We start from the raw sequence: 22,205 nt of genomic DNA, 5'->3' as shown, positions 1-22,205 counted from the left end.
TCTTCTTACCAAAACATAACTGTTTAAAAAAATGGAATTACTAATACCTAACACTAATATTGTAAATGCTTGTCTGAAGTTTTTATGAAATATGTAATAAAAGTCCTGTATCAGATAATATAAACAAAAATAACAAAAAACAAACATTTTCAAGAGAATATCAGCTTAAAATTATTAATTAATTCTTAACATCAACTTAAATATATGATACATTGTTTAGGATTATTTTTTATTTTCAAAGCTTTAACTAAATGTTAGGAAAGATTAAAGATACTAATATGATATGAAATATGATAAGCATCATGCCATGTGAGATACAGTATAGAATGTATATGATGCTCTGAGTACTATTTTAAAAATCATTTTAACTGCCTTGTACATAAAAAAACAATAGAATATATTCTAAAGCATAAAAGCAATGTCAGTACAGTTAGACCAAGGTTTAAATTGTTCAAAGTTAAACGTTGCCCCCTCCAATACTGTAGTCACCTACTCTAAAAAAAAAAATGTTTTTTATAATTTATTTAGCGCGATGCCCTTAACATAAAATCTGAGCTGAAATTTAAACAGGTGAAATTTGTTTTATGTTAAGAGTATTTTCAGTTAGACACACACTACTAAAATTGTTCAAAATTTTAGCAATTTGTTAACACAGAGATGTATACTTCTTTTTTCTCTTAGGACAAGAAGCTTAGAAATTGCACCTAGTCCTAAAATGACCTTTGCATTGCTTCCGGGGTGACAGGATATTCTGGATGGGTAAGGTTGGAGTAGGTGCCGCCTCCTCCTATCGAGACCCATGAGGAAGAATTTAGGGCACTAATCTCAGTCATGTCCCTTTGAAACCAGCTCTGAACCAGCCTCTCCAGTCAAAGCACGTAGAGGGTGCAAGCCCTATGTCTAGGCTGCAAGAACCTTTGACTCTTAGGGAACCCCACCAACTCCAACAGTCATCTCTCACAGTAGACTAGACCCATCGAACTACCCTTGCATCCTAGAATCCTGACATTTGCGGTTAGTGATGTGCCGCTCCTGGACATCCATCCATAAGGTTGCCCAGGTTTAAGTGACACATCGGATTTTGCTGTGCCCAGTGGTAGGTTCAACTGGAAGGTATAAACCAGCCAGAAGTGAACCCTCCTGGGGTTATCAATTTTTTTTAAATTGAAAAACCAAGTGCTAATTGTTATGTACTTACATGAGTGGTCTATGTGTGCTTATGACGAAATCCGGTTTTGAGTTTTTGTACACCAGCCTAGAACTTGTCTGCAGCCACTGCCACTGGCCTTCCTTCGTCTGGAACCGGTAAGCTATCATCCCAGATGCTCCGGTTTTTAATACTGTAAAACAAAATTGTGTTTTGATAGCACTTGGCACTGTACAACGAATGATTCCCTTTAAATAGTTTAGAATGGTGTGCTTTATACTCTGCATTTGCTGGAAAAGCACCATGAGATTAAAGCACTGTTTCTTCAAACAATAGTTGTTTACACAATAGATTATTATGGAATTCACAAAACAGGAAGTTGCAGTAATCAATGACATCAAGTTTATTACCAAGTGTTATTATATTTGATGAATGTATTATAGTAGAATATCACTATTGTATATCATATTTGATTGCAATTTAGAGGTTATGTTGGTAATGTTCTCCTTAAAAGGTCCTTTTATTCCATTGTCTCTCAGAATTTGCAGTTCTTTTTTTTATGAAGAACTTAAAAATTTTTGTGTGAAATATTTGAAGAACAACATTTTCATAATTAAATAACTTAGCTTTTACCTACTCTTCTGTTAGGTTAAAACTGAATCCTCTTCAAACTTTCAAGATCTACCAAACTGGAAGACAGGATACAAATAATTAATTTATTCTTTAATGTAATTATTTGAGAGATCTACCTTATTGTGGATTGGTTTTTGCAAAGAAAATCCGTATCTTGTAGATGTAGAGATCACTATAACATGTTTATTTTCACTAATTTGATTCGATTTTGGTCTGGAGATTTATAAATGTCTCAGGTTACCAATTAGTGTATAGTTTTTTCTACCAAGGACAAGGTAAATATAATTGCTTTCTGTTGCTTTGAATGCTGCTGCCATAACACAAGCAGTGGGAAATTTGGCATGATTACTCCAATATATATGGTATTTTGTTAGAAATTTTTAATAACGTATAAGAAAAAGTGCAAATATTATGGTTAATTAGACATGAATGCTATTGAAAACCATATATCTAATTTATCTTGTTTATGTCAAAACGGAGTTTAATTAAGTTTTACCAGAATTCGGGTCCATAAGACTGTTAATACTTATTCATAGACATATTTAATGAGAAAGGAAAATATTCTTTTATTAAAAAATAAAACCGAAACTAACTATTAATTTTTCCTAGTATCCCGGACCAGTAGATCAAAACCCACAAAAAGACCAGTTTGATTGCAATTAAGAACATTCTTATTTATAAAGCATTCATTAGGTTTTTGGATTCTAGAAGATAAAGAGGAGTAAAATCCCAATTTTTTGATCCAGCAAAAAACAAAAATCAACTGTATGTGATACAACATATTTTAATACAAACAAAAACAGAATTTAACATATTCTTTAGAACCAACAATTTTATAGATTAGGTATAGGGCAACTTACATTCTTGGTGTGCGCTAGCTACGTATGCGAGATCATCAAAGTGGACTAGATCATAACCTCCCATATTGGCCAGTTCAGCATCTGAGTACCCAAGGAGCATTTTCCCTCTGGAACACAGTCATATCAAATTACATTCTTGGTGTGTGCTAGCTACGTATGCTAGCACCATTGGGTGGACTCACCACAAGATCTAGAAATTTCAAGATGTGTTCAGATAAAAGTCCAAAATAGAAGTGTTGAACTTCCTTTATTTTGTACTTTACTGCTCTCCACAATTTTTCATCTATATCCTTATTTCAGATTCTGATACATATTGATCACTTTTTCACTTGAATATTTTTCATCTACTAATAATGCTTACCAGACAAATAATTTGACCGCATTTAATTCTCTAAATTTTCCAAAAATATACCTATAAAAATTAAAAGAGGATTTATGTTCTCAATTAGGATGTACCATTGAATCTAGAATTGCCCTTAAGGTGAGTTAATAAAATGAGTGTGGGAGATAGGGGAAGTAATTCTTTACTCACTTCTACATGGGATCGAAACCTATAACTGCTCTCCACAATTTCATTAGATCGAACCACCCAAATTAATACCTAGCACTAAGGGGCATGAATCTTACCTTTGGTCCATGGTCTCCACAATTTCATTAGAACAAACCACCCAAATTTATAACTAGCACTAATGAGCATGAATCTTACCTTTGGTCCATGCTCTCCACAATGTCATTAGATCAAACCACCCAAATTCATACGTAGCACTAAGGGGCATGAATCTTACCTTTGGTCCATGCTCTCCACAATTTCATTAGAACAAACCACCCAAATTAATACCTATCACTAAGAAGCGTGAATCTTACCTTTGGTCCATGGTCTCCACAATTTCATTAGATAAAACCACCCAAATTCATACCTATCCCTAAGAAGCATGAATCTTATCTTTGGTCCATGCTCTCCACAATTTCATTAGAACAAACCACCCAAATTCATACCTAGCACTAAGGAGCATGAATCTTACCTTTGGTCCATGCTCTCCACAATTTCATTAGATACAAACCACCCAAATTCATACCTATCCCTAAGAAGCATGAATCTTATCTTTGGTCCATGCTCTCCACAATTTCATTAGAACAAACCATCCAAATTCATACCTAGCACTAAGGGGCATGAAAGTCATGAAACTTACCTTTGGTCCATGGAGACAAGAGCAAGATCTAGCTTATGCTTGCTCTTGAACATGACTTCCTTGTGGGGAATCTCTAGCAGCGAAGGAGGGCCGAAGGGTGTGCAGATGGCGAACAGCGCCAAGGGTGGCTCTTCCGTCTTCCGGTTCTGGCCATGCAGGATCTTGATACGTCCTCGAATGTCCAGCCGCTGCAATTCACAGTCATTGTCAGCGATAAATAGTCTATTTGTCGAGGGTTCATACATTAAATTGGCAGACTAACCCATGAGTCAACCACCAGCCGAAATTGAGCTGCTTTGGTCGTTAATTCTAAACAATGAACTAAGTAATTACTAAAATATCAACAGATTTTGTAACAAACCAATGTAGAGTCACAGTATGGTTTTAAGAAAGTTCATAAAAAATAAATTTCAGTAATTTCTTATCTAACTAGTGCCTTCGACCAGTTCCAAGTTCGTTATCTTTATAGCGATAAGACATCTGATAGTTTTACCGATAACGATCTAAAATTGATTCTCAGTAATCATCATCAATCTAGAACAATGTATGAAATCGTTTTAGCGTTAAATACCAGGTATTTCAAAGTTACAGATTAGTGAAACAAATAAATAATATGCCTAAATAGTTTTACCAGTTTAGTATTCGTATTTTATATTACATCAACTAAGCTCTTATATAAATAAGCTGAAATCATAATTCAATATGTAACCAATGTAGTAACACTGCTTTCCCAATATGAATAAAATTCAATGCAGTATGCTGATGTGCAAGCAGTAAAGTTGGGAGTCCTCCAAGGCTCCATTCTCGGACCACTTTTGTTCATTTTATATATTATATCAATGACATCAGGTATTGTAATGCAGATCCCTATTTGTGCTTGTTTGCAGAAGAGACGTCAATTATTTTAGACAGTCATTGTCGCAAGGCCTTGGAGTGTAAAACGTGTGTGGAATCTAAAATGATTGATTTTCCAGTGGCTTAGAGAAAATTGTTTGGCTATACTCTTGAAAGACCAAATCACTAAATTTTACAATCACATGGAAGCGCTATGATGGTCTAGGTGTTGGTATTGATAACGTGAGGTTCGTTTCTGAACACTATGTTAAGTTCTTGGATCTGCCTGTTGACAGGAATTTGAATTTTCCCTCACTTATAAACAATGTAACACGGAAGATGTGTTCTGGAATTTTTGTAATGTTTATACTTCTTACAGCATACTATGATCTGGTTTTCTCATACTCGACTTACACTGTGGAAATCTGGGGATTAGAAAAATTTTAAGTGTATTTTTATGTTACAAAAGAAGGCGTTGCGGATTATTGATGGAATTCGTCAAAGGAAGCCCTACAAACTTATTTTTCAGAAGTTTAAAATCCTAACTTTACCTCGCATTTATATATTTTACACATTGTTTAACAGAACCGTAGTATTTTTCAGTTTTTTATCCCACAATCTAAACAGTCTTAGAAATGAGAATAAATTTAAATATTCCTTTACACACTACACATTTTATCACACTTATTATAATTTTATCACGTCATAGTATTATGCAGTGCCCAACATGACTGTTTAAGAACAGAAATTGATCTAGTTTTAAAAGGAAATTAAGGTCTTTTTACTAGAAAAATTATTTTATTCTGTCATGTACCATGTTGGTTATTAATAAATTAAATATTATGTTTCAATGGTTATTTTGACGCAAGCCAATGCATGTATTTATGTTACATGGCAATAAATAATATTTGACTTTGCATGAGGACTCAGGGTTGCTACCAAGGGGTACAATTTTGGGAAAGTGTAAATGAGTAAAACTACTTTACCACAATGTCATAACGTTATTATCTACAGACAACTCGATCTACCATATGTTTCCAGATGACTGTTTAATTTATTAGGGGGGAAGGACTGGGAAGATGTTCAGATAAAAGCACTAAATGATATTATGGTAATTCATCATCTCGATCAAAATACCTTTTCCATTAACGTTTATAAAACTAAATTAATGACTATTTATCTTGGAGCAATAATGATTATTCATTAAAAGATCTTATTACTCATGATTGTATAAATTACCTAAATTAGAATTTGATATTAATTAAATTACAAACACATAGGCGTAATTTTTGACAGTATAATGAAATGGTTGGATACGAATTCTTTTCTTATGTATACAATAATAAAGTATATATTATTATTTACATGGCAATACCGCCCTGGACAGTCTGGTGTTTTTAGCGCTCAAAAGAACAGGCGTTTGTCGACCACGGTAAATTAAATTAAAACTGGGTTAAAAATTAAACGTTTTAAATAGTGGTTTACATAATTTCACAAGTAATGGTGGTTTTTAAGAGCTTCATAATTAGGCCAATAGTAAAATATTTTGAACTGCCCGGCCAATAATAAAAGTTAAAATAGTAATTTGTTAACAACTTTTTCATAAGACTGTAAAATTACATAGACATAAAAAACCTTTACCTTTCTTATTTACAATTTGGTGGAAATTGGATCACAAATTTCCGAGTTATAAATGTTCAAAGTTACAATTTGGTTGAAAAGCGCCAAAAAGCGAAACCCTTGCTCCTTGTTATCTACATGAAACCAAGAAGGTATTTTTGTAAATTATATGCTTTGTATTTACAAGCGCTGAAATAAAAAAGCTAAATTTTAATGTAACTCCTGTTATTGTATCTCTACTGCTTAATTTGTGGGTATAATTTTTGATCTGAAATTAATGTATTATTTGTTTTATTATTGTTACTGCTGAAAATAAATCTAATTGTTATTCATTCATTATTTCATTCAATTATTCAGAAAAGGAAGAGCAGAAAATCTTTTTTGTTCCATTTAGACAAATAAATAATGTGTAGACACAATCTCAGTCATATCGGTAATCCAAATCTGTACCTGTAACTACAATCAACTGATTCGCTTTTTTATTTTATAATTTTAACAAAATACCTAGCTGAATTATCTAATTACGTTAAAGTATTTGAAATGTTATCTAAGTCACTAAAATCCACAATTTATTTGCTCAAAAAAGTTTCAGCACTTCGGTAGCCAAAAGGAAAGGACACACGCGTTTGTTTTTGTGTGGCAGTGCCAATTTCCTGTCCACCAGTCATACCACACCTGCAACTTCAATTTCCCTTCTGAATAAAAAGTAATTCGTAATTAATTCCGGCTTTCACATCACCTACTAAACGAATATTATATCATCATCGCATCTAGGGCCCACAAAGAATTATCGATCCAAGATTATAATTTATGGTTCTAAATTGAAACGATAAATTTTAGTTTTTACCTGTTATAAAATACATTATTTGGGATTGTTAGTTTCAGTTTCAATCTAAATTGATCTCAAATTTAATGAAATCAAAGGTTATTTCAAGGTTAGAGAAGGTTATAAATTAAATTCAAAATGTCTTTATTAGAGGCGAAGTTAGGACTACAAGTCCTCTTTACCACTTAACGTCAAAAATATGTGTAAAGTTATAAACATTTAAAACCATAAAATAAAAAATTTGAGATTTTAAGTAATTAACTGAAAAAAGCTACACCAAATCTTAAGAATACTAAATAAAATAATAAATTTTGGTTAAATATAAAATAAACTTGTTTTAGTCCTAGGTAAAACACAAAATTTTCTACAGGTTCGTATACAACTTAATATTTGGTTGCTCTCTAGGGAATTTTTGATTATTGCGTCTAGGATTGTATTCTGTATCTGCCAATCATCTCTCTGTTATAACACGAGGCATTTATCCTATGCAAGGAAGTATCACGAATGTTAAGTTCAGCTCAATTTCAGCTTCCACTCAGTGCATCGTCTGAAGTCGAAACGATAATAAGATTTCGTTTTGAGCTTCTTCGTCGCCGACTATTTTCGATATCTTCAGGTGGATGTTGATTCCAGATTCCAACAGTCAAGTCTGTCACAGAGTTTGACTTCAGACGCTGCTCTAAGCGGAAGCTGAAATCGAGTTGAACTTAACATTCGCATTGAATCAACCCTTCCCACCATTTCTACGTAGGAAGTAAAGGAAGTGTCAAGATTACAAAAACATAATTGTCGATCACTGTAGAGCCTATTGCAGTACACATTGTACACAAATTCCACAGTTATACAAATCGATATAAGGAGTATCGAAGGATTCGATAGAACATAACGTCTTCACCGAACTGACTTGAAATTTTCTCCCTGATAAGTGAAAATTGATCTAAAGCTAAAAATATTCCTTTTTATGCCTAAAATTTGTGAAACTTACGGATTGTGTCCATGAAAGGAACACAAAAAGATAGGATACTAACAGGGACTGGTGTTGGATGTTCTGACTAACCTAACTTCTATCAAAACTGAAAGTAACCGTAGGCCTTTGAATTTCTGACCGAAAAGCAAGTCATCTTCCAATGGCCAATGGCGTAGTGTAGCGAATACAACGGTTATCGCAAGATAACCGGATCAAGCAACGTCGAGCGTGGCTCCTGCTTGGATGGGTGACCGCTGAGCGATCCTGTCCTTGCAAGCAGCCCGGCCATTGGTGGTGTCACCTTTAAGCTATTGGTCTCCAAGTTAAGTGTTGGAGAGAGCTTCTTAGCCCTAACTTCGCCTGGTAAAATAATACATCTTTACTTTACTTTACTTTTACTTTATCTTCCTTAGATCAAAAGTAATCTATGTATCAGGTTTAAGTCTCTACGACCTGTCCATCAAAAGTTACAGCACAGATAAATAGACAGTGGAGTGATTTTAAGAAGGCTTGTCGCATCCTTAATAATATATGCAATTAATGGGTAGTAAAAGGCGTGTTTTGAAGATTCTAACTGCTTTACTCCTTCCTCTTGAGCTCCACGTAAATCTTGCTGTCATGACGCATGCCATAGACGCTGAAATCTGCGTCCTATACTCGCCTAATGAGATCCACTAGGCGAGTATAGGCCGCCTAATGCTCGCCTCAAGAGGAAGGAGTAAGAACCTTCAAAGCTCAAAAGGAAGGAGTAAGAATCCTCGGAGCTCAAGAGGAAGGAGTAAGATTCTTCAAAGCTCAAGAGGAAGGAGTAAGAATCTGCAAAGCTCAAGAGGAAGGCGTAATAATCTTCAAAGCTCAAGAGGAAGGAGTAAGAATCTTCAAAGCTCAAGAAGAAGGAGTAAGAATTTTCAAAACATTGATTCACCCTTTCCACCAAAGAACTAATTATCTTCACTTCCTAGGTGCCATCTAGAAAAGGCATGTCTCTACACATTTTGAAAAACACCAACTAGAAATATCCGACCATCAACAGGACTAATAAAGGCCTCGAACACTATCGCTTACCAAGAATCCGGAAGTATTGTCCAGAAGACACCTAAAGCGGACGGTGAAGCTTCTCTCGAGCAGCTGGAGACGGTCTGGCTGGAGAGCCTCCTGGAGGGAAAGACCCGCGGACTCTGCGGGCAGGAAGGAGTTCCACATAAGCTGTCTCTGTAGCTCCTCCCGGTCTTCCGAGTGAACCAGTTCATACACGGACTGGTGGACGATGTCGGACTGTAACAAAATCCATGTGAAATAAATTACAGTTGAATACATTCGGATTGAAGAAGAAGAGGTAGGATAGTAGGATGGAGGTCTACATCGGAATCTGCTATTCAAATTCAAATTCAAATTTCTTTATGCTGAAGAAACACAAAATGTACATCAATTGTCAGAATTAGTTATTTAAAATTTGTTACAAACGCACACCATAAATCCACTTCATTTATCATAGTAACGTCCAATAAGACGCCTGGCTCGTCATTGGAATCTCCTGATCACAATGCCAAATTCAGGAAATTTGCTTTTGAGGCTGTTAAAATGTTGGACACAATTTTTAATTTAAACAACAACAAAAAATAGTTCCAGGATTGTTTTTTTATTTGTCGCTGAAACAGATTGTCGTATCCTCAACGTAATGTAAAAGTCTTCCCCGCAGTAATGTTAATCCTATGTTTTTGACATAGTACTAGAAAAACAATAGGACTGAGTATTGATTCCTGAGGGACTCCAAACCTTCTCCATAACTTTTACCGAGTCTTCGATTCACCACCGCGTGTTTGTGTATTACCGTTCGTAATGTAGAGAGGAAGGAACGTGCTGATTTGTCCAGATGGTTTTTTAAGGATAGACCGATCCCCTTTTTAGCCTTATTCTGCCCGTCCTCATAGGCCACTGGCCTGTACGATAACGTTATCAAACAGAATAAGAGGGAGAGTCGATACAGTACAAGGTCGATGGTACTGATAAAAAGTGCTACGGTCACAGACAGGATTTGAGAGTCGCTCTGAGATCGCCCAGTAATTGGCACTAAAAATTGTCTCTTAAAATTCAAGTTTTGGCATGACTGTCTATCTAGAACTTTCTTTAAGTTACATTATATTTGGTTTAACTTTAGATTTTTTTAGATTAAAATATGAAGGCAAATAGAAGCGTTAAGTGAAACCAAATAAACAATAATTTAATTTACAATGATGTTCGTCTTTTTCTTTGTTTGAAGTTCGGTTTTGACGATGGAATGATTGTGAAGGAAACAGGATTTTTCCAGGACATTTGCCATCGTTCAGTGATACAAAAATCAGTAACACTTGTATCACTAAACGATCAAATGTTCGGAAAATCACAGTGATACAAACAAATCAGTAACATTGTATCACTAAACGATGGCAAATTGTTCCGGAAAATCCTATTAATTCTGCTTCTGTTTTCTTGTAAAGAGCAACATATATCAGGGTATATAGTTTTGAAGAAAGCTGTAGTAGAAGAAGAGCGGGGAAAATTCTGACCTGGAAAAAAATTGTTGAAACGCTTCCAAATCCTAGCGCTTCAAAAATGCATTTTAAACGATTAGATTACGTTATGTACTTCTGATTACTCATTCCGTAAGCGTCCAGTGAGTAATTTGCATAGTATAAATATGTGTAACGGTGCATCGGTCTGATCGAACAGAGCGTGTAAATTCTAATTGCTTTCAAGGAGAGTAATCCGCGGTGATTTACGCTGGCCAACTGATGGTAGAAACGTTCATTATAAATATTTCCAGGTAGTGTCCGGCGGCAGTTTATAATCCGCAGTGACGGCGGACTCCGCGCGACCGGAAGCCGATACCGATCTCGCGGTACATTGACAATCTAATGTAATTAAAGCGAGCGGTCAAGTGTGGGAGGTAACATGGGGCATGTCACAGCTACGGGCCCGTACACCACGATCCGACATCCGGCCATCCGGCACAGAGCTGCCGGGTCTCCGCCAGGACGATCACCCGGAGAGTTCAACACCTAGCTAGAGGAGGATAATAGGATTTCGGACATTTACCATCGTTATATGTGACAACATGTATAACACGACGTTTCGAGAATTGAAATCTAACCTCTTCATCAGGTAGTTAAAAATGTTCTCATATATCTGGACTCCAAGCAGCTTTCTGGTATGCTTGACCACCTTTTATTTTCTTTCTATTCTAATCTTCTCCTTTCTTTTGTTATGTATTAATTACCTCTCCACCTGATGAAGGGGTTAGATTTAAATCCCCGAAACGTCATGTTAAGCATTTTGTAACATAGAACGATGTCAATGTCCGAAATCCTTCTATCCTCTCAAACCTTCCATTGTCAACAACACACTTTAAACAAAGAACCTAGAGAAGGTTTGTCCCCTACTAAGCCACAATAGCCAAATATCCAACCATTTAGGCAATCTTTGTTATGAATGTGATATTTTTACGACTAGAAAGCTCTGTTGCGGAATATGCATAGGGGCCATTTGGAATCATGCCTTCCATGAAAGCTCTTCCATCAGACAGTTTTAAGGCTTAGAACAAATTTATATTGGCCCCGGATTTCAATGACGGTAGACTACTAAAATGTGTCTTCATTACAAAGCCAAACCCTTGTTACTCTTGTTGCACACTGCCTGTTATAATCATGATTTCAGATTATAAAAATCATTTTTGGAAAATAAAGTTTGCTTCTAAATTATTCTGACATTTTAGTTTCTTTTGTGTCCTATCTTCAACATGATAAATAATGAACGATTACCGCTGTAATGATTTCTAATAGTACCAAAATTATTATTTTGGGGTTTCTTCTGTTTTATCTTTACTGTCAAAAGCATTTATCATGTTTAAATCAAGCATTTCTATTTGTGATTTGCAAGAATAAAGTATCTTTTCAAGAATTTAAGAGTCTGGCTACTTTTTAATTTTTAGGGAGATATAACACTTCATACCAATTTAGCCATAATATCACTTGGAAATAGGCAAATCCTGCTAACGGATGGATCCAGTTCACCTTTGAATTATTCCAAGACTCCATTTCAGCAAAATACCGAATGTTTCCATGAGGTTGGACCGAAGAAGTTGTGACGTTAACGAGCATGTTGAGAGGATGATCCTGAAAACTCTTTCTTCGTCTTTGTCACGGTTTTGTGTTCTGTGACGTAACCTGGAGAAGTGAATATCCTTGACTGTTAGCCTTTCACTACATTAGATTGGGTACGGGGAAGGTTGTAAAGCTAGTACAAGTCTAAATCTTGTGTATGTAATAGTATATTGTCCCGTTTATGCTGGGTTGAAAAGAGGATACCTTGATGTTGAATGCTCTTGCTCATGATGGTAAAGAGCTTATATTAGAAAAGCACCATCCCAGTCATCGAGACTTGGATTTTTCTCGACAAAGACTATCATCTTTTCATCAAACAAAGCCATCAGACGTGGAATCTTCAGTTGTCACACCACGAAGTTATTAAATTTGGTATTCAAATTTCGGCTTTTTGCAATAGTCACCACTAGGAGACTTTACTCCTCCACGTACTTCTGTGATTGAAGCAAGATGTGGAGCAGCTATACAATTATGAGGGATAGAGGAAATTCCTAATTATCCTATCCTATTATCTCTCACCACACAAGTATTCTCAGAGTTTACCATGTCAACATTCAAAATTAAAATGTGAGAGTATATTATCTACCAAGGGTCCATGTTTACCATGTCACCATTCAAAATTACAATATGTATGAGATATCTTCTTAGGGCCCATTCCAACTGTTTTCCTTCTCACAAATTTCCAAATGTGCTGCTGAGATAATCAATGAAAGGTGTCAGTATTACCTTCCAAGGGTCCATGTTTACCATGTCACCATTCAAAATTACAATATGTATGAGATATCTTCTTAGGGCCCATTCCAACTGTTTTCCTTCTCACAAATTTCCAAATGTGCTGCTGAGATAATCAATGAAAGGTGTCAGTATTACCTTCCAAGGGTCCATGTTTACCATGTCACCATTCAAAATTACAATATGTATGAGATATCTTCTTAGGGCCCATTCCAACTGTTTTCCTTCTCACAAATTTCCAAATGTGCTGCTGAGATAATCAATGAAAGGTGTCAGTATTACCTTCCAAGGGTCCATGTTTACCATGTCACCATTCAAAATTACAATATGTATGAGATATGTGGGTATTATCTTCTTAGGGCCCATTCCAACTGTTTTCCTTCTCACAAATTTCCAAATGTGCTGCTGAGATAATCAATGAAAGGTGTCAGTATTACCTTCCAAGGGTCCATGTTTACCATGTCACCATTCAAAATTACAATATGTATGAGATATGTGGGTATTATCTTCTTAGGGCCCATTCCAACTGTTTTCCTTCTCACAAATTTCCAAATGTGCTGCTGAGATAATCAATGAAAGGTGGCAGTATTACCTTCCAAGGGTCCATGTTTACAATGTCACCATTCAAAATTACAATATGTATGAGATATGTGGGTATTATCTTCTTAGGGCCCATTCAACTGTTTTCCTTCTCACAAATTTCCAAATGTGCTGCTGAGATAATCAATGAAAGGTGTCAGTATTACCTTCCAAGGGTCCATGTTTACCATGTCACCATTCAGAATTAAAATGTGCATGAAAGATGTCAGTATTATCTTCCTAGGGTCCATTCCAACTATTTTCATTCTCACGAATTCCCAATGGTGCTGCTGAGAAAATCTAAATTTATAATCTTTAACAACTGGGAACATCTAATCTGTAGGGATTAATATTTTCAGAGTAATCTTCTACGAAGCACACAAGGAATTTGTTGACAAACGGAAATTGAATAGACCTTTGAGAATAGTTCTAGTGGCACCACGCTAACTAACCTGATCTGGATCCTGGAAGTAAAGAAGACGTCTGAAGGCTCGAGCCCCGGCAGGTGTCGGCACCCCATACCCATACCGCCACATAAAGCCCCGAGTGAACGGCGACCCAAGGACCCGCGGACCTTGATGTCTACATCGCAATCAGTGTAAACCCCATTCTTTACGCGGCGCGGCCTCGCATTAGTCCTCGTGGCTGTGGTCGGGCAGGAGAGGATATTCCCATCCGGCCGACGCAGCTTGGGGACGTGAAAAGGACTACTGTTATGTCCGCTCCATTCCCACGCCTATTTGGGTAGTTTACTTTGCAGGCTGAGGATCTGATTGACATTGTTTGTCAACACATCCAATGATTTACCTTTATCTTCCACAATTACAAAGTATAGGAATCAATTTCTGATGAAACTTATCTACCACGCACTGATCGAGTCTCGGATGAGATACGGTCTGATAGTCTGAGGCTCAGCATCTCAGGCTTTGTTGAAAAGAGTGTTGGTGTTGCAGAAACGTGCAGTTCGATTGATAGCTGGACTCAGGAGAAGAAGTTCATGCAGAAACGTATTTTTGGAGTTGAGTATAATGACGTTTCCTGGTTTGTACATTTATGAAACCATTGTTTTTTCCAAATTTAAAAGCAAAAATACATTAACAGATAATGGAATTCATGAGCACAACGCTAGAGCTGGCATTAATTTAAGCCAGTCTCCCCATCTTCAGCTTTAGCTGGAAATTTACCGCACAATGCTGGAGCGAGGTTCTTCTCTTGATCGCCCCGAAATATAAAAAACGAACCCATAGAAACAAGATTTAAAAGTAAACTGAAAGAGTTCTTGATCAGGGAGGAGTTTTACTCGGTTGGGGAGTTCCTTGACACTAGTTTGGAGTTTTAGCGTGTTTTTGTTGTTGTTTGGATTCATTTGTTGATTTATTTCATCCTGTGTTAACTGTCTGTAACTTTGATTTTATATTTGACTTAAAATGTTTTTAATTTGTTCATTTTATAATGTTTTAGATATTTTAAGAATTTTAAAATTTGTTAAGTTTGAGTTTAGTTTTAGTACAATATTGTTGTATGTAAAATAAATTAGTTTATATACATTTGTACCACTGACTTTGTCATACAGAATTATGTGCCAGTACGACAGTAAAGTAAATACAAATACAAAATACAATTGTCTTTCTACGAGATAAAATTATGAATGTGAGAACTCCTTCATGATTTCTAAAAGCAACATGTGTGAATGTCTATTGTTTTCGTCTTCTGCAGATCCAGACTCAAAATCTTCTGCTGATGCAGAAAGCGCCTGCTGAGTGACGTCAGACTTGAACGCTTTATCAATGGCAATCGTCTTCTCCAAAATTCTCCTTTAGAGGGTCCATCCACCCAATAAGAAGATTAAACAAAAGGATTTCAATCAATCAATAGACGTTGGTTTTGAAATATAGTGCACATGGATAAAGTCACTATACCTCAAGGTTAAAGGCGAGAGAAGTGTGTTAGCGTCCAGAATCTGCTCACAGAATTTGCAGAACTGTAAGGTTAGCAAAGAATAAACCTAAATATTCTACGTCACATAGTAATATAGGCTGTTTTTGGGTATTGTGACAGAATTCAACAACAGTATCGATAAAGTAACAAATGGAAAGTACTTATAAAAGCGTAATTATGTCAAGGACATTATCTGTCACCAACCTGTCCACGTACTTAATGGCCAATTCTTCCTTACTCACGCATCAATTCTACCTAAGCATTTCCAAAGTTGATGATCAGCAAAAGTACATCAACCCTATTGCTTTCACTGAGAAACATACTCAGATAAAAAGCAATCTGAAGGATCCCGTGGAATATCAGTTCAAAGTGAACAGTCGTCGGTATGACCTACTTCCTCTATGTACTAACAACTAATATAATATCATAACTAAAGCGGCATAATAAGGTGCACCGTGGTTGATGAGCTCTTGTACAAACCGTTTTATTAGCGGTCAACCAACCAGACCGTGGTCGAATTTATTTGACGCCGCCTGTTCTCCAATTAAGGAACAGCTGTAATTTGTTCTCAGAGAGAGCCACTCATATTTGTTCTGCTAATTTGCAGCTGTGCAAGCAAGGCAAGGTAATGGTTGTAATTAATTGTTAATAAGCCCCATAGATGGCTGAGCCTTATGTTGAACTTAATGTGAGAGAGCTTAGTCTGACGTTGCACAATAGCTACGAAGATAATAAACGCATACAGTGTGTAATGTAAATGTTGTGTTCTTGTAAAAAGTGAGGTTATGTCAGTTAGTTCTAGCCGATCAGACAATCCTTGTGTGATTTTTAGAACTATACCTTATTTTGGCACTGGAGTAGGAAGAATGAATAAATTAGTGAAACCACCATCACGAATTAGTGGTGTACACAATTTACAAATTACCAGTTGAAATTTCTAAAAAATAGTTGTCAAAATCAAGGCGATCAAAACTAAGACGACTCAGTGATTGAGGTTAGTAAACAAAACAGTTAACAGATTGCGCTAGTGATAAGCTTGTGTTCCTGAGAGACTGCGTTTTATCTTTTCTGAGAAAGAAACACTACCGATTAAAATTATCAAAATACCCAAGATTGGAATGTTCAAAGATAAGGCGAGTTCGTAAAAAAAACAGAAAGTTGGCGTTCTAAGTGCACTGTCATAAATTACGTCGAATAAAAATGGCAATTTTGTTAGCGGGTGCACAGTTATTGAGATGTTTTGTTCGCTAATGAGTGGCGACGACTGAAAGGTGAGGAAGAGTGTCTGTAAATGACGGGGCTAAGTAGGTCCTTGAGGTGTCGCGGTCGGTGTAACACAGAAGCCGTGGATGAGTCCGAATTACCGCCAAGCCGTGCCGGCATCGTTCCCGCGCCCGCGTAATGTCCCGCGCATGACCGACCCATAGACCACCGTACCTACCGCCGCGCCGCGCCATGGCGCGCACCCAAAGACGTCTACAGTGAGTGTGTATTACCGACCGTCGTATACTATACAATATGTGTCGCGTAACAGGCTTCGCTAAAGTCAATGCAAAACCTTTTACTATTGACAGATAGAAGACAACAAAGTAAAACGACAAAATGTTACATCCCCGGCAAATAAAAGATAAATTGCGTCAGCATATTGAGTGATATTCTTCATAAATAGTCAAATTCCATGGTCGGACATGCACCATCATATAACTTATTCTTGTCCTATGTAGATTTGAAATTTCATGCAAAATTTCCAGTCTACAGAAGAACTTTTTCTCGATACCTTGACACGTGATCCAATCAAATCATCCTTTATTGCCATTCAACATATCCTAAGCATCGGCATGAGTAAATAATGTTTACATCATCCAATACATAACACAATTTGAACAATTAAAATGCATTTTTACACTCCCTGACCTTATAAAAATACTTGGAAATTAAGAACTTCTTCAAACTCTTTTTAAAATATATTGATAGTCATTTCCATCCTGAGGTAGTCAGAGGAGGGCGTTGAAAAATATAAATGAATTATAAAACAGTTGGTTTTGGAAAATAAAGGTTTTATTATGTGGAATGTAAAATTTTTTTTGTTTCTGATCTGATATTTAGATTTTGTGGCACAAGTTGTTGAAAAAGTCCAGGGTTTTGTTTAAAGTAAAGTAGGGTATGAAACATATAAATTGAGGGAAAGGTAAGGAATATTAATCAGTTGAATAACTATTTGCAAGAACAAGTGGTTTAATAAGACGATGTATTCTTCTAACTGCTTTTTTGGCAAAATAAAAATCTGTTTTATGTAATTATTTTTACCAACAGCATAAGAGAGATGTGGATAAATAATAGTATAGTATGCAGTAAGCAACGTGCCGGTGTTGATAATACGTATACTGTACAAGTCGTAAAGTTTTGAAGAGCAAATGTCAATTTAAAGGTAAAAAACCTCAACTATTGCATGCTTTGAAGCCAGATGCCAAATTAAAGAAGCATGACTGTTGTTATTCTGCATGAAAATTAACTGGATCAAAAATTTATAAACAGAACTGTTTTTCACTTATCTGGAAATGTGCATCGTCACAATGCTAGTATATTAAACATTTAAAGCAACGAATCAGAGTTGCGGTTGAATCAGTTACCCTAGAAGTCCTGATCAAAATATGGGAGGAGATCAAAATTCGCTTGGACGTCTGCAGGGCGATTCGTGGTGCTCATGTCGAGCTCAGATACAATGACGTAAAACTGTTTAAAGTTCTCTTTAATCCTATGTTAATCTCATTCTTGTGCCTATATACTTTTGTAAATACAGTTTTTATGAAGTGTGACATGACTTTGTGGACACCCTGTACATACATATAAATCCATTGACTACTTTGGATGATTTACGATACGTAGATGTACCATCCGGTCTCGATCAAAACTTGACCTGGCTCTGTGCCAATACGTTAAAACAGTTATTATATACTCGTGCTAATGCAGTTTTACCAACTGACTTGTTTATGTCGGCTAAATCTAGCTTCTCGAATTACTGTACTCTTCAGATATAGAGCATGCGGTGATTGATTGATAGGCTATCCAGTGTATTAACGTTTAACATAGGAATTAATCATGTTATTTTTCAGTCGAGAAGAATTTAGGTCTAAACGTAAAAATATTACAATATAGGCCTGCACTTTTATCCTTTTGTATATAAAATATAATGATGTCTGTTTGTGTGTAAAGTGTTTGTTTGTTACTCAACCATATAAAACCGGTGGATCGATCTTACTGAGATTGTAATGAACATTATTAGGGTTCCTGGTTAACATATAGGTCTATTCTTATTTCGAAAGCCCTCCGGGCTACGCCCCACTGGTCCCTAAAATTACGAAAACCCCACCTTGATCTCTAAAGTGCCATTACAGCTAAAATTATTATTAATTAATGAGTCTGTTAAATATAATAAAATTTTGTGAGTAAATATTGTTTTAAGGCAGCGCACTTAATTTTACCACTATTTTATATGTGTTTAAATTTATGATCTTGAATGTATAGAGTAAGCTTGATAGAAACAACACGAGCACAGAGTAAGAAAATATCCAAAGAAGAAAACTATAAGTTTATGTAAAAATGTACTTTAAAAAGACTGTACATTTCAGCAAGAGTTATTAGCCTAAGTATGCAGTGCTTGGTCAGTACTGGAATGCAAATATAAGACAAAGTTACTGTCTTACTTTTACTATAGATTTAAAGATAGAAGTAGGCTTTTTAGACTTGTGTGCTGTATTTATTTTCTTGATTGGGGAAACAAGGCAAAATTCACTATGGAACAAAAAATAATAACACCGGAGTAAATTACAATGGCCATATACTACACTTTTTGACATATCGTGGCAACAAAGCAAACTCAACATTGGTGTCGGAAATATAATTCGCTCGAACCAGAAGCGCTCATACAGGTGCAAAACCTACGAAATTGCATGTGAAGCGGCGGGTAACTGCTAGTAATATCAATCTTCAATACAGCTGAGAAGAAATGCTACAATCGAAAAAAAACTAATACAAAACATGCTCTCATCAAACAGTGGTGTAGCTGGGTGGTTGTGTCGATAGATGGTTTAGGGGCCGATTAGAGAAACGACTGTAGAGTTTTCCCCTATAAGAAAAATGTTAAATTTGAAACGCGTTTACACCCTTACTTTTTATCGTAGCGTTTTGGGAGATATCTCATTTTAAACGTATGATCAATACGCATCCGATCGTTTAGTTTATTCTGTAAAGTGTATACTTTTTTACTATTCAAACGATAAAATAAGACTATGTTAAACATTTTGAGAAAAAAAAAAACGTATTTGATCATAGCCTAAAAATGAGACATCTATCATGATATTACGACTAAAAATAAGATCGTAAATTTGTTTGGAATTTAACATTTTTCTAGCGGTGGGGAGGGGGAAGGGGTTACTCAGAGTCGTTTTTTTACAGTCCGCTCTCATTTACGTACTCTGAGTATAGGAAGTCTTGTTGATATGGAGTTATTCTTAAAAGGTAAGGAGGTTTCGATACCCTAAAAGCTTAGGATTCAATGCGAAAAAGTATACACATTTTTATTGCACAATGTTGAAGTGGAGTGCAACCAAATTGCACCTTCCGACAACGACCTCTTAAGTGGCGCTATACAATAAATAGTTTTCAGAACTAGTAGAACTACGAGAGTAACTGTGTTCTAGGGAATGCCCGCTGAGCCTCTAGTAACGAGGTGTAAAGAAGGTCTGACACGATTTTAAATTTTCGTTTAGGCGTTTTTTGCCCTTGTCCTCGGCCAGTTGACGGTAAGTACAAACAAGGTCCATGGACGTCTCCATCAGAGTGTAACGGCCGCTATTTGCATACGGGGGAGTAGTCTACAGCTCGTGACTGGGCCTCGGCTCTCTGCCGCTCTCCTGTTTACATTCCAATAATTTGTAATACTTATATCGCACTACACATAAACATTGTGGCGACCGGCGCTGCAGGGGCCTCTGCCCCCTCTCTGGCTCTGGCTCATCTCTTGACACTACGTTTCGACCGCTAGCGTACTGAAGACTCTCTGGTCGTATCGGCTTTCTCTGTTATATTCTGTACTTCCCTCTGTTATATTTATATATTTACTTCGACGGTGTCCCATCACATTGACTTGGACAGTATCTCAATCGCTTGTGGTTGAGACTAAAAAAACTGGTTCAAAAAACAATAAATTAAATGCATTTGCAACAAAGTAACCCATAACAACCAGAAGAGAAGCTGAGGTGCATATTTTAATTAACAACAATAAAAGTATAAAATTACAAATAAGTATTTGTAGACCCGCTGTAGTTTAGTCAAAACTACTTGATGGAAAAACCCCGTTATATTAGTATAATAGACTAATTAAATAACAACAAAAATATTCTAGGAAAAAGACGGGAAGCAAAAAATATAAATCAATAAGAACAATAAAGATAACAAAAACAACAGGTAAAAAGACAGTGTTGAAGACGTCTCTAATTCTAACAAAAGAGAGAACAGTTAGCCACTAAAAACGAGGGAAAGAGAAAAAAGAGAGTTAAGGCTTCGGGTGGCGTCTGAGACACACCCTGTAGACTCGCAAATTTTATCCTATGGACGTAAAATACAAACAAAAAATACTACTCGTTCATGCAGAACGTGAGTTGATATGCAAAAATGTGACTTCATTATTTACACGTAGACTTCAAACGATGAAGTACGGGCAAAATGAGTCAAAGTGACGTTTTCAACACCTTATGTGCCGGCTGCAATGATAGCTATCTTAATTTTACCCTTTTAAGAACAATGTTAAACACTCTTATGCCTTTATGTTTCTTTGGTCGACAATTGTGTGGGAGATATTTAATTTAAGCGTATAATTAATATGCATCCAAATGCATTTTAGTTTTTTTATAATATAAAAAATATACATTTTACAAAAAAAAATTAAGTTCTTGAGTGCATATTAATCATAGGAGGGCGCAAAAGAGTTTGGCGTTAAACATTTTTTTATGCAGGGTATTCCTCAAGGTTGCTTCATTGCACCTAGTTCTTTAATTTCCCCATGTTAGCTCGCTAACATCTTACAGCTGTTTCAAATTTCTAATAAATGATTATATTGCACAAACGACCTCGTTTGGGAACAAATGAAGCATCCAAAATGCTACAAACATCGCACAGTAAACTATTCGTGGGTCTCAGACGGTCGGATAAAAAGGCGCCACAATTTCCTTCACGTCTTTCCAGCAGTTTTAGTGGTCGGTGCACAGGCCGTCTGTGGGGGTGGGGGGCCACAGAGGTAATGAAGAGCTCAGCGCATGATTTACAAAAACTGACCTCACGACCCTAACTAGGATTGTTTGTTATTTGTTTCTTCTGATTGCCGGGGATTTATTGGACGGTCTACCCCAGCCTGTGTCCCGCTGAGCTTCGCCCGCTCCTGCCGTACCACTTATTGGTTTTGGGTTCGGACCGGGTCGTTCACTCGGCTTCCGGCTCTCAGCACTCGGTTCTCAACAAAACGAACCAACTCCACCGACTTACAACAACTACCTGCATACAAGGATGGTGAAGTTAAACCAGGATAAAAATGTCTCATTAACCGAAACTCATGAGGTTTGTGTGTTTTGCATCCACGAATATTTACATTATGGCGTACAAAAGTACACGTTTGTACTATACTGGGAGTGCTTTTACACATTGTTACAAAGGAGCCAATACGAGCATCATATACGCAACGCGTA

The 22,205-nt window shown here is 36.4% G+C and overlaps 1 protein-coding gene across 3 annotated transcripts in view; it reads right to left on the bottom strand.

Moving 5' to 3' along the window:
* LOC124360858 (aryl hydrocarbon receptor protein 1) overlaps window positions 1-22,205 on the bottom strand; it is a 245,463-nt gene that overhangs the window by 8,702 nt on the left and 214,556 nt on the right. For all 3 annotated transcript variants that reach the window (XM_046814821.1, XM_046814819.1, XM_046814820.1), the window contains exons 5-8: window positions 9,143-9,352; window positions 3,831-4,018; window positions 2,641-2,747; window positions 1,199-1,340 (exon numbers count right to left, since the gene is read on the bottom strand). In XM_046814821.1, the coding sequence (XP_046670777.1) occupies window positions 1,199-1,340; window positions 2,641-2,747; window positions 3,831-4,018; window positions 9,143-9,352 (647 nt within the window). The remainder of the gene's footprint in view (window positions 1-1,198; window positions 1,341-2,640; window positions 2,748-3,830; window positions 4,019-9,142; window positions 9,353-22,205) is intronic.

The sequence above is a fragment of the Homalodisca vitripennis genome, chromosome 4 (genome assembly GCF_021130785.1).
Source record: "Homalodisca vitripennis isolate AUS2020 chromosome 4, UT_GWSS_2.1, whole genome shotgun sequence".
NCBI classification, from domain to species: Eukaryota; Metazoa; Arthropoda; class Insecta; order Hemiptera; family Cicadellidae; genus Homalodisca; species Homalodisca vitripennis.
This window is presented reverse-complemented; position numbering and strand designations above follow the sequence as displayed.